The sequence below is a fragment of the Silurus meridionalis genome, chromosome 3, assembly GCF_014805685.1.
Source record: "Silurus meridionalis isolate SWU-2019-XX chromosome 3, ASM1480568v1, whole genome shotgun sequence".
Lineage (NCBI taxonomy): Eukaryota > Metazoa > Chordata > Actinopteri > Siluriformes > Siluridae > Silurus > Silurus meridionalis.
Window position 1 is genome coordinate 13,259,373 of NC_060886.1, and position 18,774 is coordinate 13,278,146.

Sequence of the window (18,774 nt, forward strand, 5' to 3'; positions counted from 1 at the left end):
GACACACAAAAGGAATTTGGTTCCAGCTGTTGGTGACTCTCAAAATTACAGATATAAATAACACTATACGTTTAGTTTATAGACAGACTATTCCTGAGATGGAAAGTAATGAAGAACAAATACTTCTTTTTTGTGTACTAAAGTAGATTTTTCTGGTATCAGTACTTCACTATTTATTTTTCAGACAACTTTTTACTTTCACTTATTACATTTTTACACAAATATCTGTACTACTTCTTACATTTTCAAAACAGGCTCATTAGTTTAAATCTATTTGGTGCTGCTGATATTTTTGCATTACATTTTCAGCCCATCAACCTGTTTCCTGTCACTGCGCCGCTTTTTCACTCTACCCCTGGTGAATCATGTCCTGGCTCTCACACACCACAGATGTAGACTAGCTAACAATGAGCAGGCAGAAGGCTACAAGAGGTTTGGGGGTTACATGGATGAGACAGAGGGAGTCAGTGATGTAAACATGACTGAGAACATTCCTGTTTACCTGATCATCATCATCATCATCATCATCATCATCATCATATTTGCTATGCTTGTGTTCTATATGGTGGCTGTTCAGCCTGAATACATTCATTAGGTAACAACATTTGAAATTATTTTATATTAATGTATTCATATAACGTGAGGCCCAGTTACCAGCGGGACACTAAAACAGGTAGTAGTAATGGCTACTTTTTACTTAATTACATGTCAGAGCCCAAACTTCTTTACTTTAATTTGAGTAAAAAAGTATAGACACTACTTCAAATTTTACCAGTCTTTTAAAACATTATTATCTGTACTTCTGCTTGAGTGAACTATGTGTGTACTTTAAACTATACAGACAATAAGACGCAATACAGATGAAATAAGAACAGAGTAATGTACAGAGTATATAACAGATCAGATCATGTACATAAAGTGTGTGTAGAGTAGTGCAAATATTCCAATATTGAAACATACAACTATTACATGCGCATGTGTTTATTTATTGATATAAAACCTTCGATCCGGAAAGTTTGTGCTGACGCTGAATATTTCCGCTCGGACCGATTACGATGTTACACACTGAAAAAGCGGTCTGACTGGTGTGCTAGCCAGTAAAGGCTCCTGGGTGGAATGGATAAACGTGTGCATTTGGCACACAAAACACACCATTTTCTTTACTGGTTGAAGATGTACCTTTGAGGAGTGTGACCTATGTAAGTATACGCATCTAACCGTACCGCTTGTCTTTAACCGCGTTAGTTTGGTTGATAAATAATGCGCTAACAACAGGTTAGTTGCTAGCTGACGGTTAGCATGACAGCAGCAATCAAGCTTGTCCGAGTGCACCTGGGGGTAATTACACGCCGTGTATTTGCTGAGTTCGGTGAGCTCTGTTGCTTACCGCATTAATGCGACTGATGAAATAGGGTTCGTTTTCTGTTTTTACTGCTGTTACTGCCATTAGCCGCAAACGTTAATTACAGTTACCGTGACGCGTCTATTAGAGGTTTGTTGATTAGGTAATGAGGGGAAATAGCAGGGCTTTGACGAGACATATCAAGTGTTTCCGTCTACACTACCGAGCAATTGTTTTCGCGTCTTAGTCTGCAGCTAGCAAACATTATGAGAGAGGTGTAGCCAGGTGTCCACTCCTTCCTTTTCAGCCTGCTGTCTTCCCCTCACGTGATTCTTTGAACCCTCTGATCCACTAGACATTAATAAAGTAAGTGGAATGGACTTGCAAATAAAGACATGTCACATTTTTTTCTATTTGCACACCTTCATTACCGTCAACTGAACTGTACTCACTGTAAACAGCTGCTACAATGGCTTAGGACTATATTTAGTATGGACAGTACAGGGCTGTTCCCAGTTCATTTTTATTCTGTCAAGTTTATTTCTATAGCGCTTTTCACAACAGACATTGTCTCAAAGCATCTTTACATAATTTTAAGAGTTAAGGTGAATAATGTGCATTAATTCCTGATGAGCAGCCATGGTGACTGGCAAGGAAAAACTGGTATGAGGAAAAAATGAGAGGAACCAGACTCAAAAGGGGAACCCATCCTCATTTGGTTGATATCAAGAGTGTGATTATAGTCTTTAAACAATACAGAACACTGGAGAGTGAGAACTAACATGAGCACTGGAATGTAAGATTATGATTTATGTTCTTTCTCCAGTCTTTTACAGTAATTTGTGGTTATAAAACTAGGAGCTACTGAGCAACTTGTAAAATAGCTTAACATTTGCGATCATCACAGATCCAACACCAGCTTCTCCATGCCAGAGCCTTTAAACACTTAGAGTTCCAGTGTAGTGGGATCGAATTGGCACTGGTACGTCTCTAGATGGTTCAGGATGTTTGCGGGGTCGGCATCTACTTCTTTAAAGGTCCACAATCTTCATTAGGTGGGACGTGACTGGGGCTGGAGCAACCTCAGGATGCCTCGGGATGGGGAGAGAAAGAATCAACTTATTTGTTAAATAAAATAAAAAAACTACTAATTTTATTTAACACTCAAACGTTAAACATTAAAAAAAATTATTTAATGCATTTTCCATTGCTTCATTACATCTACTGATCTGTAATTACTCTGAACTGGCTGCTGCATTGCACTACATTTGGTATGAAAAGTTCTGCATTTAGATTTCAAGATTCACAAAGCTAGATATATACAGATACAGCTTGTGGTGAAATGTTAATAACATTTTAATAAGTGCCCATCAGCGAACAGTTTCCTGAGCAACACACCTCACAATGACCAAACTATAAGAAATGGACAATGTCACATTGTTCCATTTATTTTTCATAAATACAGTGTTTTGGAACAGAATGGTCCCAGTATATCTTTACTTCATTAAAAGAGCCACTAACATTCCATGTAACATCCAAACTTTAAACATGGAGATAATTCATGCAATTTCCTATTTTCCTAATTCCTCTATTGAATATAATTGTAATTACTATAAACAGGCTGCTACAGTGGCTTAGGTCTACACTTCTGCATTTTAGTTCTGCCCATCAGGGAACAGTTTACTGAACAGCACACCTTAATAATGATAAAACTATTCTGAATGGACAATCAGTGCCACCCAGATGAGGATGGGTTTACTGCCTCTTAAGGTTTCTTCCTCATACAATTTTGGGGAGTTTTTCTTGCCACTGGCACCCTCATTAGAAATGAACTTATAGGGATTATATTTAAAATGTATATTTCTTACCTAGTTATCTATGTAAAGCTGCTTTATGACAGTGTTAATTGTTACAAATAAAATTGAATTGAATCCTGAAATCTCAGTGGAAAGCCGTGATGAGGTTTGCGAAAAACAAATAGGGTGCAACGGATTGCAGTTGATCCGTACGGATCACGACTCACGGTTCGGTACACGTGAACCACGGATTAATTGCTGAATTAAAAAATAATTTTTACTTGCGGAATAAACATGTTTTTTAACGATCACAGAATGAAAGGCGTTTATTTTTGATACTGCTTTTTTCTTTTTTTTTTTTTTTTAAGTCGTTTTGTAACTACACAGAACAGTCTTGTGTACACGTAAACTGGACATGTTGATCAGTCAACAACAGCAGCTAGAGGAGGACCAGAAGTTGTTGAAAAGCCTCCCGCATCATTCAAACCACATAATGGGAGCATTTTCCTGCTGTAACTTTTTTTGTAATAAATGGAAATCAAATGTCTCTTCCACTTTTTTTGCTGATCTGTAAAATTAACGGATGATGTTGTGAATAGTGGTGAAATGTTGCACCACTATTAACAAATGTTATGTAAAGTATATATTAACAAATATTTAAGTGAATTATTCATGGCTCTGAACAGCAGCACCAACAGTCTTAACTAGAGGTCGAGCGGTAAATGTTTTTCCTCTGGCTGATGCAGATATTTAGAAATCAGGACAGCCAACTTATGATGCAGATTGTATTTAATTTTTTTCCTCTTTCATCTTATAAAATCAAATGGTTTATAAACAACAAATGTACAGGAAATTGCTTAAAATAAGCATTTATTAAACAACACACACCTCTCCAATTAGTGCACTTGTTACCAGGTTTTGGTCAAAGTGCTGATCTGTAGCCAAAACTACAGCAGGTTAAAGGCTCTCTAACAATACAGTTCCAAAAGGTTACTCGTTCTCTCCCCAAATGTTTTTCCCTTTCTCTCTTCAAAAATAGCATCATATTTAAGCAAAGAAATATATAAGGCTAGATTGAAACTGAAGTACTTAAAAACCCAGAACACACCAAGATGACGTTTGGCCTTAAGGGAATGTGGGTTAGCTTTAGCTTTTTATTTTTCACACAGTTTGCTTTAGACAGATGGCGTCAGCTGTTTTTTTTAGCTGATTCTACATGTCGAATCGGAGGTGGGGCTCGTCTGCGGGGAAGAGAACTCCGGTTTGCTGTTTATCTTACACAAGAATAAAGGCACACGCTTGTCATTCTTGCACTTGTCTTTGAAACTTAACAGACATGATTGCAAAAAGCTACAGGAATCCATAAGTAATGATTGTGGCAGGTGTAAACGCTGCTTGCTTTATATACTCACAGTTCTAGATTTTCTAGTTTCCCTGTTTGGATGCGGAATACAGACTTCTGCCACCTGCTGGTATGGGAAAGTTATGTGTCTCACGCAAGCACAGGAACATGCGTGTGTGGTTTGGTGTATCCGATGCACCTGCCTAACAATCGGCCTAATTTGCAGCACAATCGGCAGATGCCGTTTCATTAAAAAATGGCAAATATCAATCGATTGACCTCAAGTCATGGGTGTAATGAATGTAAATGAATTATTTGCTCTGCTTGTTTTTCACAAATGGCATAAAAGGACATTACAGTAAGATAAGTGTTTTTGGGGTTGAACTACTGGGTTTACATTGACCCAGCAGGGCATTACAACATATTATAAAATTAGGTGTGTGTGTGTGTGTGTGTGTGTGTGTGTGTGTGTGTGTGTGTGTGTGTGTGTGTGTGTGTGTGTGTGTGAGCGAGCAGTCATTATCATGAGGCATCGTAATAATACGTTTCTCAACTTGAATACTTTCTAATTTTTTATCCTTTGCCCTTCTGGTTTGTCCCTAGATTACCTGTAGAGTGATATCAGAACATCTCCTATTGGACGTCTTGTCATGGAGAAGTCATGGAGGTTTTGGGGGATGCTGGAGCGATGCCTGCTAACTGCTGGCTCCTGGACTTGGGGAGTTTGTCGCATTTCATTGCTGGCTCTTATCCTTACCTTCCACCTATATGGAGGCATTTTGTTGCTGGGTCTCATCCTGGCCTCTGTGGCTGGGATCCTGTATAAGTTCCAGGATGTGCTCCTGTACTTTCCTGACCAGCCTTCCTCCTCACGCCTTTATGTTCCAATGCCTACTGGAATTCCAAATGAGAATGTGTATATACGCACTAAAGATGGTGTCCGGCTTAACCTGATTTTGCTGCGCTACACGGGTGAAAATCCTGCTCTAGTCCCCACCATCTTGTATTTTCACGGCAATGCAGGGAACATCGGACACCGGGTGCCCAACGCGCTCCTCATGCTTGTTAACCTAAAAGCTAACGTGGTTCTGGTAGACTACAGAGGTTACGGAAAAAGCGATGGCGAGCCAAGTGAAGATGGCCTCTACCAGGATGCTGAGGCCACACTGGACTATGTCATGTCAAGACCTGACATTGACAAGACTAAAATCATATTGTTCGGTCGCTCTCTGGGAGGTGCAGTGGCCATCAGGTTGGCCTCAGTCAACCCACATCGTGTGGCAGCTATAATGGTGGAAAACACATTCTTGAGCATCCCACACATGGCAACCACGCTCTTCTCCTTCTTTCCCATGCGTTACCTGCCACTCTGGTGCTATAAGAACAAATTTCTTTCCTACAGGTACGTGGCATTGTGTCGCATGCCCTCGCTTTTCATTTCGGGCCTGTCGGACCAGCTTATCCCGCCTGTAATGATGAAGCAGCTCTACGAGCTGTCGCCTGCGCGGACTAAGCGCCTCGGCATCTTCCCCGAGGGAACGCACAACGATACCTGGCAGTGCCAGGGTTACTTCGCTGCTCTTGAGCAGTTTATGAAAGAGCTGCACAAGGGCCACGCGCAAGAGGAAGCATCCCAGGGCTCGACAAGTGTCACCATCATCTAGAAACTGCATCCACTCTGACTAATGTGGATCTGCTGTACTCGAATGTTCATTTTTATGCTCTTTAGCCCATTTTTCCCCCATTTCCTCAACTCCATTTCTAGCACTTAATTTTCAGTGATTATTATATTGAGGTTGTGTGTGGATTATGAGGAGGATGCATTTTTAAATATCTTCAAAGCTTTCGGTTCAAATATGAATGCATGAATGATCTTCTATATTGTAATGTCTTCTTAGTCTCATTTTCACACACTCATTTGTACTGATTGTACAGGCCTTTTTATACAGAGACTTTACCATCCATGGTATACCAAATGATCATTCACGGGCACGTCCTACTGTAAAATAAAGATGCCTTATAATGTCAGGCAAAGTGTTAAGTATTTTTGTCCCTGTTTTGATGCCGTGTGACTTGAATGTTTGAAACCAATCTTAAGAGCTAATACTTAAAAATCATACACTAGGCAATGGCAGAAAATGTCAGTGCTTATAGCTGGAACCAGTGTTGTGTTTTTTATTTTTTTTTTCCATTTTCATTATTTTTTTTTTTAAAGGCAAATCTGGAAACCTGTAACTTCAAAATCCTTCATTCTGTTGTGTTTTTAAAAGCCACAATTTTGCTCACTCATGGTTTTAGTGATTGAAGCCGAAAACGGACTCAGGAATTGCTGATATCCGCAAGAATCATTTCGGTTCCTGAGCTGCAGATGCACCGAGCGTAGTGCATACTCACTTCATCCAAAGGTGACTGTGAATTATTGTGTCTGATTGGAGGCTTTAAACAGTGTACGCTTGTTTAAGTATGTAGGAGTATGACAGTGTTGCGAGTACACCCCTTTAGTAAAATTGTAAATAAGATTGTTTAAGAGCACAGGTCTGTATGTGCTGCTGTACATGGTTTTAATAAATGCCTATACTCTGGTGATGTTGCAGAAATTCTTCCAGTTGTCCCACAAAGAAAATTGCTGTACTGCTCTACAAAGTCTTTGCCCTCCATGGGCCTGGAAAAATAAATGCATTAAGTAGCCTACTAGGCAAGCAAAAGCTCAAGTGTGCTGCTTAGATGTGTGTTTTGTTGCCGAGAAACTAGGATACAAAGTGGTAACATCATGTATTAATGATTGGTATAGTGATAACTCTTAAACCTACAGGGCATCCAGGAAAGTATTCATAGCGCTTCACATTTTTCATAAATGTATTATTTTCCTCTAAATTCTACAAACAATACCCCATAATGACAATGTGAAAGAAGTGTGTTTGAAAAAGAATCACAAGTACATATGTACATAAATATTCACAGCCTTTGGCACCAATTACAGCCTCAAGTCTTTTTGAGTATGATGCTACAAGCTTGGTACACCTATTTTTGGGCAGTTTCTCCTATTCTTCTTTGCAGAACCTCTCAAGCTCCATCAGCTTGGATGGGGAGTGGCGGTGCACAGCCATTTTCAGATCTCTTCAGAGATTTTAAATCGGGTTCAAGCCTTTCAAGGTCATTCAAAGTTTAACTGTACCCACTACATCTTGGCTGTGTGCATTAGTCATTGTTCTGTTGGAAGATGAACTGTTGCCCCAGTCTGAGGTCCAGAGTTCCTGGAGCAGATTTTCATCTTTCCCTTAAACCTAAATAGTCTCCCAAATCCTGCTGCTGAAAAACAATCCTACAGCATGACACTGCCACCACCATGCTTCACTGTAGGGATGGTATTGGCCAGGTCATGAGCGGTGCCTGGTTTCCTCCAGGTGCAACGCTTGACATTCAGGCCAGAGTTAAATTTTTTTTCTCATGGTCTGAGAGTCCTTCAGGTTTTTTGGCCCTTTTTGCAAACTTCTTTCATGTTTTAATTACGAGGCATTGCTTGTAGAATTTTGAGGAAAATGAATTTAATATATTGTGATGAGGCTGTAACATAAAATGTGGAAAAAGTGAAGCGCTGTGAATACTTTCTGGATGCACTATATTAGTCAAGAGAGAAGTGCCCAAATATAATGATTATCCTCTTCTAACATGGTTACATGACTCCCTTTAAAGTCAACAAAAACCCCAATGATTTGGCTGGAAGATTTTGTGTTCTGGTCTCAGGCTGAACATAAAAGATCTTTTCAATACGAATATCAGAAGAATGTATGTGGTCTTTCATGTGCACAGCTCAACATTAAGATCTGTCATAATTATTATAAATGTTAGATTATTTGATTTATAGTTGATTATAGTTTATTAGCTGTACCAAGATGCTTCTCATGCTGTTTGCTGTAATGTTTTAATACTGTGCATTCAAAGGAAGAATACAGTGGTGTGCGGTCAGGGTCAGCAAAGCCTTCTCTGCTGGCCTAAACACTATCAGGAACACTGACCTACATTTACAACCTAATATTTGTTCCATGGAAAACTATTAATTTGTTCTCTTCTTTTTTTTCTAGTGTTTCTCTTGGCTGCACTGCTTCCAGTACGTGTATGTGGATGTTAGATTTTTTTTTGTTAAATCTGATTTCAGCCTCTATGTGCTGCCATGTCAATCTAATCTGCCCAGGGCCTTCAAAGTCAGTAGTGCTGTATATATTTTTTTTTACCTCAGTCAATAATCGATGGGTCTGTTTTTTTAACCAGTCAGATTTCACAGGGCAGCTAGCTGGCCCAGAATAACATCAGAATTTTTCCGTCCTCTGATTGTTTGGTCAGAGGGAAACTGTTACAGCCAAGTTCGACTGGCAAAACACGTGTATAGCGCGCTGCACACTAATACATCTGAGTTAGACTTTTTAATGCCCTCAGAGAAAGAGAAATTGATTTGGTCTTGGACATTCTTAGGAAAAAAAAACATTTTTTAAAAAGCTAGACATCGTGAGAGAAGGTCGGTCAACCCCGAAGCTAGCTAGCTTGTCTCAGCCCAGGAAAGGGTTTTTGTTCTCCACTTCCAGACCAGCTTATACGAGCAGTACCACTGGATTACAGCCTCTGAGGAGCGGTGCACATTATGAGTCTGCATCTCTGATGAGTAGGTTGTATTTTATTTACACTTTTAATGTTTTTGTCATTAAAAACATTTTGTCATATTAAACAAATATTGATTCTGAACTGCTCTAGATGCTGTAGGTGGCACTGGTGCAATTGTAGTGTAAAGGTTTGGAGCTTGCTTTAGTAAAATGGTATTCACCCTCCATATGTGAAATGCCTCTCTCTCTGTAATGCAACGTGTTTTTATATGACGTGTTTGTATAGTATTGATGGTTTCTATAATTGCAGCGATAGTGGTGGTATTAAGAGGTGGGTTAAGTTGGGTAAGACCCCACTGAAAGCCCAGGTACCAAATGCACGACCAACCACTGGAAGAGTTACATACAACTGAACGAGGCCCAGATACTTTATATACTTTGGATGTTCACAAACTGTCACAATTGTAAATAAATATTTAATATAAATAAGTGCAGCATTGGACAAATAAAATAAAAAATTATTTGACAATCTGAATTTGTTTTAATGAGCTTTATCTGCTATTTAAAAATATTGATAATAGGTGTATTCTTACTGACTTTAACTAAAATATCTGAGTAACAATACCCAACAATATAATATGCATCTGGAGTTTTTATTGAATGTATCTCTATAGTTAAGCGGTTATTGTATAGTTTTATTTTATCCCTGTAAATGCAACAGCATTGAAAAACAGTGTTGCACAAGTTTGTTTTTAGTCATCCAAATAATAACTTTTGAGCATTTAATATATGGACAAAAATTACTGGAACATCTGACATTTTTATCCATGAGTTGTTCCCCCCCCCCCAAACTGTTACCATAAAGTTGAAGGGCCACTGTTAGATATTCTGCCTGAGGAAGCAGCACCATTTAATTATCTCCTTACTTGAAATAGGAGACACAAACCTGTTCCAGCATGACAATCCCCCATGCACAATGCTCCATGAAGATATGATTTACATGAGGTGGAGTGGAAGAATTCAACCCTATTGAACACTGATGAATTAAAACACTGACTGCACCCCAGGCCTTGTCGCTCCACATCAACAACTGACTTTATTAAAGCGCTTGTGGGTGAACGAGCACAAATCTTTACGACTACGCTCCAGTATATAATGGAACATCTTCACAGAAGATTGCAGGTTATTATAACAGCTGTGTGTGTGTGTGTGTGTGTGTGTGTGTGTGTGTGTGTGTGTGTGTGTGTGTGTGTGTGTGTTAGTAACAGTTTGTACCAAATAAAAGATACAGTAGAACATGAAAAACCTTTCAGAAGCTGACATTGATTCATAAAATGCTGCTTAAAGGATTAAGCCATATGCACGTGCAGTTCATATAATTCAATTCAAATTCAAAAGTTCAAAAATCTTTCAAAAATTAGGAAATGAAGAGGAGGATTCTGCTAATGCCTGTGGAACTCAGTGTTGTCCCAGTGTTAGTTCCCCCATTATGATTTTCCATTAATAGAACGAGTTCCCTTTTTTTATTTCAAGCAGCGAGTGGCATTAATCTTGCTTTGTAAGTATAAACACTTCCTTATTGCAGGTGAATTCCATGGCAAGTATTTATGTGTGTGTGTGTGTTTGTGTGTGTGTGTTTGTGTGTTTGCATGTGTATGAACCTCTGAACATTTTAGGGAAAAATCTGTTTATATTTAGAGTTATGTTAGGAATATTTAAGAGCGAAAACTTTCATTTCTGTCACTGGTGGAGTGTTTGATGATCCAATGAACAATGCATAGAGCTTGGCAGGAAGCTGCAGGGGTTTGGTTAGCTGTCTGAAATGAAGGCGGCTCTCTTGCTCTCTCCCACACTCTCACTTTCTCTTTTATGCTGTGCAGAGTTCTCTTTGTAAAGAGTCGAACACAAGGACTGTCAGTATTAATGGGCTGAAAACTGAGTAGCTTATGGTAGGTTTATTTCATTTTCTGCTTTTTTTTTTTTTTTTGGAACAAAAGACATTGCACCTTTATTCTGAGACAGTTCAGAACAAGATACAGTCGAGCACAGCTATGGGTTTGGTCATCACCAAAGTATTTGAACAGGCGTGATTTTGATCTTGGTGCTTGCCAAAGCCAGAGAAAAAGGAATTTTGTGAAATGGAGATCTTTGTAAAAAACTTGTAGTATAAGTAAATCCCACTGAACCTGTGGATAATGCGTGCAGTGGGTGCTGCTCCGGTTCAGGTGGAGGGTCGGAGGCTTTCATGGGCTATTGTGGTTGTGACTGTGTTGGCGATCACCTCATCGTCACTGTCAGCTCTGTCCCTGTACCACATGCTGGCACTGAAGGCAGAGGTGGAGGTGCTGAGAACTGAGGTGAGCCGCAGGAGGGAAGGATGCAGAGACACACCGGGGGAAAGTGTAAGAGGACCTCAGCCTCAGCAACAGCAGCATGAAGATGACAAAAACAATGCACTGGTGAGGCATACCTAGTGGCACTATGCAGGAGTTTTCTTTTGTTAAAAAAATAACCTTGAGTGCTTTGTCAAGAAATTAAACTATAATAATTACTATGGGACATAGGGTGAGGGCCACAGCACCCTTTTTTTTAAATAAAGAGTGTCCTTGTAGTATCTCCCTGAGTAACACAAAAAGAGGATTGATTAATGCTTTGGCAACATCTGCGAATAGCAGATAAGCTTTATAATTCTCAACAGCCTTAGCACTTCCTTTCGAATGAGTTATAGTGTGGCAGACCGATAACATTTCTTCTTAAGGGTTGTGTATAATATATGAGTCACTTCTCCTCTGTCCTGTCCTCAGAGTAAGCAGGTGAGTAACAGCGTGACCCCTCCTGAAATGCAGACGGACACTTTTGGAAGGCAGCGAGAGCAGTTCCGATTGAAGAGGAGAAGTCTGGAGAGAGAGTCTGAACAATCAGGCAAGTCCTGTTCATTTAATTGTAAATCCCAACCTTCTGCAACCATGTCGCATGTGGAACTGTCAGTAAAACACCAGTATTCTCTCTGCTCTGTCTAATGCATAAATATTGTGCACTCGCAGGAAACGCTACGCTTTTTATTTTTTTACTGTGAACAAGATTATGTGGTTGTGTGGTTTTAACACATCTGGCATGTAAGAAGAAAGGACTTCTTACAGGAGATGGTGAAAGATTGAAAGAGCATAAGCAACTTGCACTGTAGGCAAAGATGCAGTACATCGAGAATCAGCATGTTTTTTACGAAGATATCTTTAAAGCGTCTTATATTAAACAGTAGCAAGTTAAGTCTAAATAAGTTTAGGAAAAAGGGGTGCGATATCATGGTATCCAGAACATTATAACCTACAGAAACACAGAAGTGAGTAAAAATAGCATAGGGAAAAAATGTGAAAGAAAAGTAAACATTCAAATTAATGGCAAGCAATTGTGTCTAATCCAGTAAGTGGTCGGTTTACTGCTCCTCTCTGTTGCTACACCACTGTCTTCCTTTTGATTATCATCATTATATAAGTATGCTCCTGTCCTCGTTTAGTGTTTCAACCGTTCTTGCAGATGATGGCTGACAGTAAGAGGGAGATCTTTCAAAAAGGTAAATTTCTTTTCTTTAAAACAGTTGGCATTTAAAAACATCATTTTGAAATCTTTTATATATATTTTTCTTTTTCCCCCAGAAGTTCTTTTTTACTAACTTTTAATAAAAAAAAAAAGATTTTGGTTAATAAATTAGTGATAAATAAAGAAAATGTTTTATTCATTAAAATGTTGATTGTCTTTTTTCTATATACAGTATATATAACATGATCCTGTTTGCTCTGCTTAGACTTTTCACTTCAGAAACATGCTAGCATTCCGTGGCAGCCGAGTCTAAAGCGAGGCTCAGCTCTAGAGGAGGATCAGGATGCCATTGTGGTCAAGGAGGAGGGTTACTACTTTATTTACAGTCAGGTAGAGCTCTGTGATCCACCCATCGCTGCCACAGTTTTAACAGCAAACACGACAAAAAGCTGAAAGAACCTTTAAAATAGGCAATGAGAGAATCGTTTGCTGTTAATATATGTCAATAAATATGTTGATATAGAGTGATGCTATAAAAAATATTAGTTTATTAGTTTTGTTTATAATTCCTGCGCCCTCAGGTGTTCACGCTCAACTGTTTATGACAAAACAATATTCACTCGATTGTCTAGGTTTATTACAAAGACCCTACTTTTGCAATGGGCCACATTGTGATCCGCATGAAAAAGCACGTGGTCGGGGACGAGAGTCAACATGTTGTTCTGTTCCGCTGCATCCAGAGCATGGACACGAAATACCCTTTTAACACCTGCTATACCGGAGGTTGGTCATGACTTTTAACAGCAAATCTTAGTTTTTATGCACTATTTACATAAAAAAGATATAATAATATTACTAACAATGCTACTGTTACTTTTTAAAATCTTTGGGTTTTTTTTGTTGTGTTTTTTCTTCAAATTTGTTTATTTGTGCTGTTTGATTTGTGCATTTCAGGGATAGTAAAGTTGGATGTTGGGGACAAAGTGGAGCTGCTCATACCTCGTCCCACACCAAACATCTCACTGGATGGAGACTGCACCTACATGGGAGCCATCAGGCTGGCCTGATCTAACTCCGGGAAATGGAACTCTAAATGATAGTGGAGAGAGTAGACACCTGGTTATACTGCTTTTTGAGGTTTCAGTACACAGGTTTTCAAGCAGTTTCATTCACTTATATGTAGAGATTGTACATTTTCACAACTGAGTATACTGAAGCTGAGGAACTTCAATACTGTACATGTGGAAGTCGATGAATGTGAGCTGAGTACATTTGAGTTTGATATGGAAATTAGTGTGAATGAGTGTATGAATGTGTCTGTAGCTGGTGCCCTAAGATGGAGAGATGAAGCCCTGCAGCCATGACCAGGATAAATCAGTGATTGATCACTAATTTACTGATTTACTCCTGTGTGAATGTGTGTCTAGATGGTGCTTTGTGATTGATCTGTGCTCCATACAAGGTCTGTTCCTATATCATGATCTGAATGAATAGAACACATTCAATTTGTTACACAGTCGAAATCAAAGTCTGCCTGTTGAGCCTGGAAACTACAGCTTGTGAAATATAATGACCTCTTACCCAGAGAGAAACTTTTCCTGCTTCTCCCAAGTCTACAAAGGCCTGGCCTTTAAACTGGATCATTCGAATAAGTTTATACACTTTTTTCCCCCCACATAAATCATTGTCCTCTGTCTTAAATAAAAAATGACGCACATCCCAAAACCAGATTGTTTCATAACGGATGGAACACAATACCAGTAATATAAGCTAACAGCTGTTGTGGTCAATTTCCATAATGCTTTTTTTCCAAGCATAGAACATGTGGGTTACGGCCATGCACAAAATGCAGTTGAACTTTGCCAATGAAATTAGCCAGCAGTTAAATTGCAGGTTTTGAATGTAGTTGTGTAGCCATGCAATTTGTTTGTGGTTACTTGCACTTATTTTGCCTTACAGCAGATGGCAGCACTGGCACATGACTGGATCACAATTTTGTGGCTTGCCCCTTTTTTCTTTTCTTTTCTTTGGAACCACTAGTTTTGTTTAAAAAAGAGAAAGAAACAAGAAAATCAATTCAACAGCACATGTTCAGTCTAACATAATTACTGACAGAAGGGGATAAGAGCATGACCCTGTATAGTACATAGTGTATGTGTGTTTAGGTTACTTATATGTGAGTAAATTGTTGATGCCACTTTTAATTATTTATATATATCTAATGTGAGCTGAGGTGTATATATATACACATGTTATTCTCCAAACAATTTATTTAAAACAGTTCTATTCAGGAGCAGTACTGGTTGAAGGCCAAAACTGATATATTTCACGTATAAACCTTCAGAGGGCATCAGTTTCCAAGGGAAAGCTCCTGTGGTAAAGGCATGAACCAGTTGTGATAAAATATACATCAAAAATATGAATCACAGATATTTTTGAGATTTGCCTTTGCCTATATAGCTAATAAAACATTACCAAATTATATCTAATATGAAGAGAAATAAATAAATAAATGTAGAAAGTGTATAAATCAATAGATTCCCTTTGTTGTTAATCAGTGAATTGTATTTGTATAAAAAAAAAGGTGTATATGTATGATACACACTAAGGTTTTAAGCATCATCTTTTACTAAGCTCTCCCTATGGATCCAAAAATCATGCAAAGAAATGCTTATAGATTTTAGCCTGGTACCTGATTCCATTCCATCTCTTTTTTTTTTTTTTTTTTTAAGAGATCTTTTTTCCTTGTAGCTGTATCTCATAAAATGTGATAAAAATCTCTCTCTCACTCTTCTTGTCATAAAGCAGTACAAAAAGCAAAGGAGATGTGAGGACCATTTTAAAATTATTCCAGCATAAAAAAAAACTAGTTGTCCTTTACAAATATTCATCCTCCTCTGATGTGTTGGTGTAATAAATGTACAGGGTTTTGGGTTGTGTGTTTATAGTCAAAATACAAATTGGCCTAAAGCTTGGGAATGAGTTTTAACTATTTTATAGGGTTTTTATATTTGTATTTATGAGGTGAAAACAAACATCATGAATGATCTTTGTGTTAATTAGGAGAAATTCTCATTTTAGGAAATATTTATAAGGTAGAGTGACACAAAATCTACATATGAATTGTGTGGAACTGAGGAAATTTAATTCTCTCTTTCCAGTTTTAGTCAGATTAAGGGTCTGCTCTAAGGCCCCTGGATGTACAGGCAGGACCAGAGAAAATAATCAAAGATGGAATGTGGCCAATCTTAAATTATTTATATTATTAATCCCATCACACAAAGTTTATGTTTCTGACCAATGTTAAATGTTACGTTAGTGTTTAAAATGAATGATAAGATTTCCATGTAACAAATGCGTGTGTTAATAATATATTTTTATTAACATTCATTTAGTGGCTTCAGTTTCTCACAGGTGAGAACATTCAAATTGTGGAATAAGAAAGAATAGGTCACCATTGGAAGGGGGAATTGTTTATATTTCTTTTTTATTAGTATTTTCAGGGCAAATAAGTTCACCATGGTGCCATATTTTTAGAATTTTAGTGTTTGCATTACATCATTTTTTTTTTTTACCTTGTATGAACATTACCAACTCTATATTCTTATTTTCTTCTTTCCAATTTAATTTTACACTAGAAAATTTTGTTTTGAAAATTCTTGGTTCTGTACTTTATCTACTTTTAAATAAATGTAAGCAAATGTCACATACATACAATTTATTACAACTCTAGCAGCCTTAGTTGTAAAAAATAAAAAAATAAAAAAAATGATGTTGTTTACCATGTTCTAGTTTTATTATTTGTGTCATGGAAACTTTGGATATTTTCCATTCAGACCCCCAGAGGTAATCCCTTGTCTCTGACTATTCCCCTCCAGTGCACACACTTTTTGAATTTTCTTAATTTGTAGTCACTTCCATTTCCTGTGTTAATTTTGCACAACTGTTTATTTCATCTCATTAGCCACATTATTAAAGTGTCATGTTTTTTATTGGTTTTTTGTTGAGGCATTAACTAACTACTATATAAGTAAGCTAAGTGATGTTCCTTGTGAGTTGCACCTTTTTTTTTCCACATAATTCTTTTTTTTTTTTTTTTGTAATCAGAATAAACCTTTTGAATGTTCAAAGATTCCTAATAATGGTAATGACTAATGGTAACTGGGGAGGGCCCAGTTTTGGGAAATAAGCCGGAAGGCTCAAAATGTATAAAAACAGAAGGAAATGCCAGGTGTGGTCAGACCATCCCTGTCATGACATGCAGATGCTCTCGGGTTGATCGTGGTTTGCAGCAATAAACTCTACATTGCTTTTCTCATCCAAGTTTCTTGATTTTTTTTGAAAAGCCTATTTTACAGCATTTATTTGGAAAGTCCCAACTAAAGTCGGAAGCCGCTCTGCGTCTGAGAGACAAGAATATTCCGACATTATCCACTTGTTCCAATTCCCTAGCCTTTTCCTAGCCTTAGCCTAGCCTTGTGTTGTTTTCTGACCAGTGTCTGGTTATTTTTTTGCTTTTGAAAAAGTTTTTTCATTTGCATCTGCCCCTCTCCTGATGAGCAAGCCCGGTGGCGACTGGCAAGGAAAAACTCCCTGAGATCGCATAAGGAAGAAAACTTAAAAGGAACTAGACTCAAAAGGAAACCCATCCTCATCCGGGTTGCATCGAATGTCCATTTATTGCAGATGTACGATGTTGCGGGGTACAGTGATGATGATCAGAAGCAAACTGTAGTCCTGAATCAGTGTAGGAGACTGTTGACATTAACTACAGTCCATATCCATCCTCAAAGCTCCAGTTCTTAATCCGGAATTTCATGGAACCACCCAAGGCGTTGATGAGAAATCATCCCCAGCTGCACAGAGTGGCCTCCAGTCGAAGAGAACACTATCCAGGGGCAGGCCTGGACAAAGTGGGAAGATCCACGGAAAATGAGGGGCAGGAACAGTGGTCACTGGAACCTCAGGAGCATGTTCAACTCGACCGAGAGAAAGAGAGAGAGAGAAGAGGGTGACAGGAAGAGAAGGATATAGATTATTATGTGTCCTTATTGTTGTATGAAAGTTAAGGACACTGTGTAGTTGGGGACTCGGGCAAGACTCGCTATGGCAACATAGCTAAAAGGAAGAACCAGAAGGTAACACAGACATAAGGGATCTCTGGGATAAGAGACGACCCACCACACCACCGTCAACGAACCTGAGTGAACCTGTGAGAGTGAGGGGACGACAGCATACAAATATCCTTGTTCAACAAACACCTATCTCTATACATCTATACATCTATATTCATGATCCCTCCAGATCTGCTCCTTTACCTAAGAAAAATCTACTGATAAAAGACTTGACTAAATAAATAGTTTTCAGCCTCGACTTGAACACTGTGTCTGAGTCCCGAACACTGATTGGAAGGCTGTTCCATAACTGTGGGGCTTTATAAGAGAAAGATCTGCCTCCTGCTGTAGTCTTCATTATTTGAGGTACCAACAAATAGCCTGCACCTTTTGATCTAAGTAGGCGTGGAGGATCATACTGGTACAGAAGTTCACTCAGATACTGCGCGCGAGACCATTAAGTGCTTTATACGTCAGTAGTAGTATTTTATAATCAACTATAATCAAGAGATTTAATTGGGAGTGTAGACTAACTGAAGCTTATTTATGCACTTACTCGAACACCCAGACAGTAAAGCGTTACAGTAGTCTTATTTAGATGTAACAAATGCATGAACTATTTTTTTTGCATCCTGTAACGACACCATATTTCTAATTTAAGGAATATTTCTAAGGTGAAAGAAGGCGATCCTGGTAATATTATTCACGTGAGCCTCAAAGGAAAGACTACGGTCAATAATCACACCAAGGTTTTTGACTGCTGTACATGCTGAGATAGAAACACCATCCAGAGATGCTACTTAATCAGAAAGTTTACTTCACAGCTGCATGTGTTCCTAGTAAAAGTACTTCCGTCTTATCCGAGTTGTGCAAAAGGAAGTTATCAAGCATCTACTGTCTAATTTCCTTTACACACTCAACATTGTTAAGCTGATCCACCATTTACATTAACAAACTGATAGCGATCAGTCAAATAGGACCTGAGCCAGGAGAGAGCTGTTCCCTTTATTCCAACAACGTTTTCAAGTCTAGCAAGCAGTATAGTGTG

General features: G+C 38.4%; 2 protein-coding genes across 3 annotated transcripts; both read left to right on the forward strand.

Moving 5' to 3' along the window:
• The first annotated feature begins 1,031 nt into the window (after positions 1-1,031).
• Positions 1,032-7,064, forward strand: abhd13 (abhydrolase domain containing 13). 2 transcript variants are annotated; one of them, XM_046839276.1, is made up of 2 exons: positions 1,032-1,199; positions 5,084-7,064. In XM_046839276.1, exon 2 carries the CDS (start codon positions 5,131-5,133, stop codon positions 6,142-6,144), a length of 1,014 nt encoding a protein of 337 aa, XP_046695232.1. In that variant the 5' UTR covers positions 1,032-1,199; positions 5,084-5,130; the 3' UTR covers positions 6,145-7,064. The 2 variants fall into 2 exon arrangements, with proteins under 2 accessions (XP_046695232.1, XP_046695241.1); XM_046839285.1 differs by lacking the exon at positions 1,032-1,199 and adding an exon at positions 1,328-1,708.
• A 3,640-nt stretch (positions 7,065-10,704) lies between these two features.
• On the forward strand, positions 10,705-16,468 carry tnfsf13b (TNF superfamily member 13b). The gene is made up of 6 exons (XM_046839192.1): positions 10,705-11,534; positions 11,880-11,997; positions 12,590-12,646; positions 12,878-13,002; positions 13,245-13,395; positions 13,567-16,468. The coding sequence occupies exons 1-6, from the start codon at positions 11,271-11,273 to the stop codon at positions 13,677-13,679; spliced, it is 828 nt and encodes a 275-aa protein (XP_046695148.1). The 5' UTR covers positions 10,705-11,270; the 3' UTR covers positions 13,680-16,468.
• Positions 16,469-18,774: the final 2,306 nt, after the last annotated feature.

What these genes read in the sequence shown, in the direction of transcription:
- abhd13 (XM_046839276.1), top strand. Translation starts at nt 5,131, where the DNA reads ATGGAGAAGTCATGGAGGTTTTGGGGGATGCTGGAGCGATGCCTGCTA.
- tnfsf13b (XM_046839192.1), top strand. Translation starts at nt 11,271, where the DNA reads ATGCGTGCAGTGGGTGCTGCTCCGGTTCAGGTGGAGGGTCGGAGGCTT. An exon ending in ATGACAAAAACAATGCACTG is followed by an intron (nt 11,535 to 11,879) that starts GTGAGGCATACC and finishes TCCTGTCCTCAG; the next exon opens with AGTAAGCAGGTGAGTAACAG. An exon ending in ACTACTTTATTTACAGTCAG is followed by an intron (nt 13,003 to 13,244) that starts GTAGAGCTCTGT and finishes TCGATTGTCTAG; the next exon opens with GTTTATTACAAAGACCCTAC.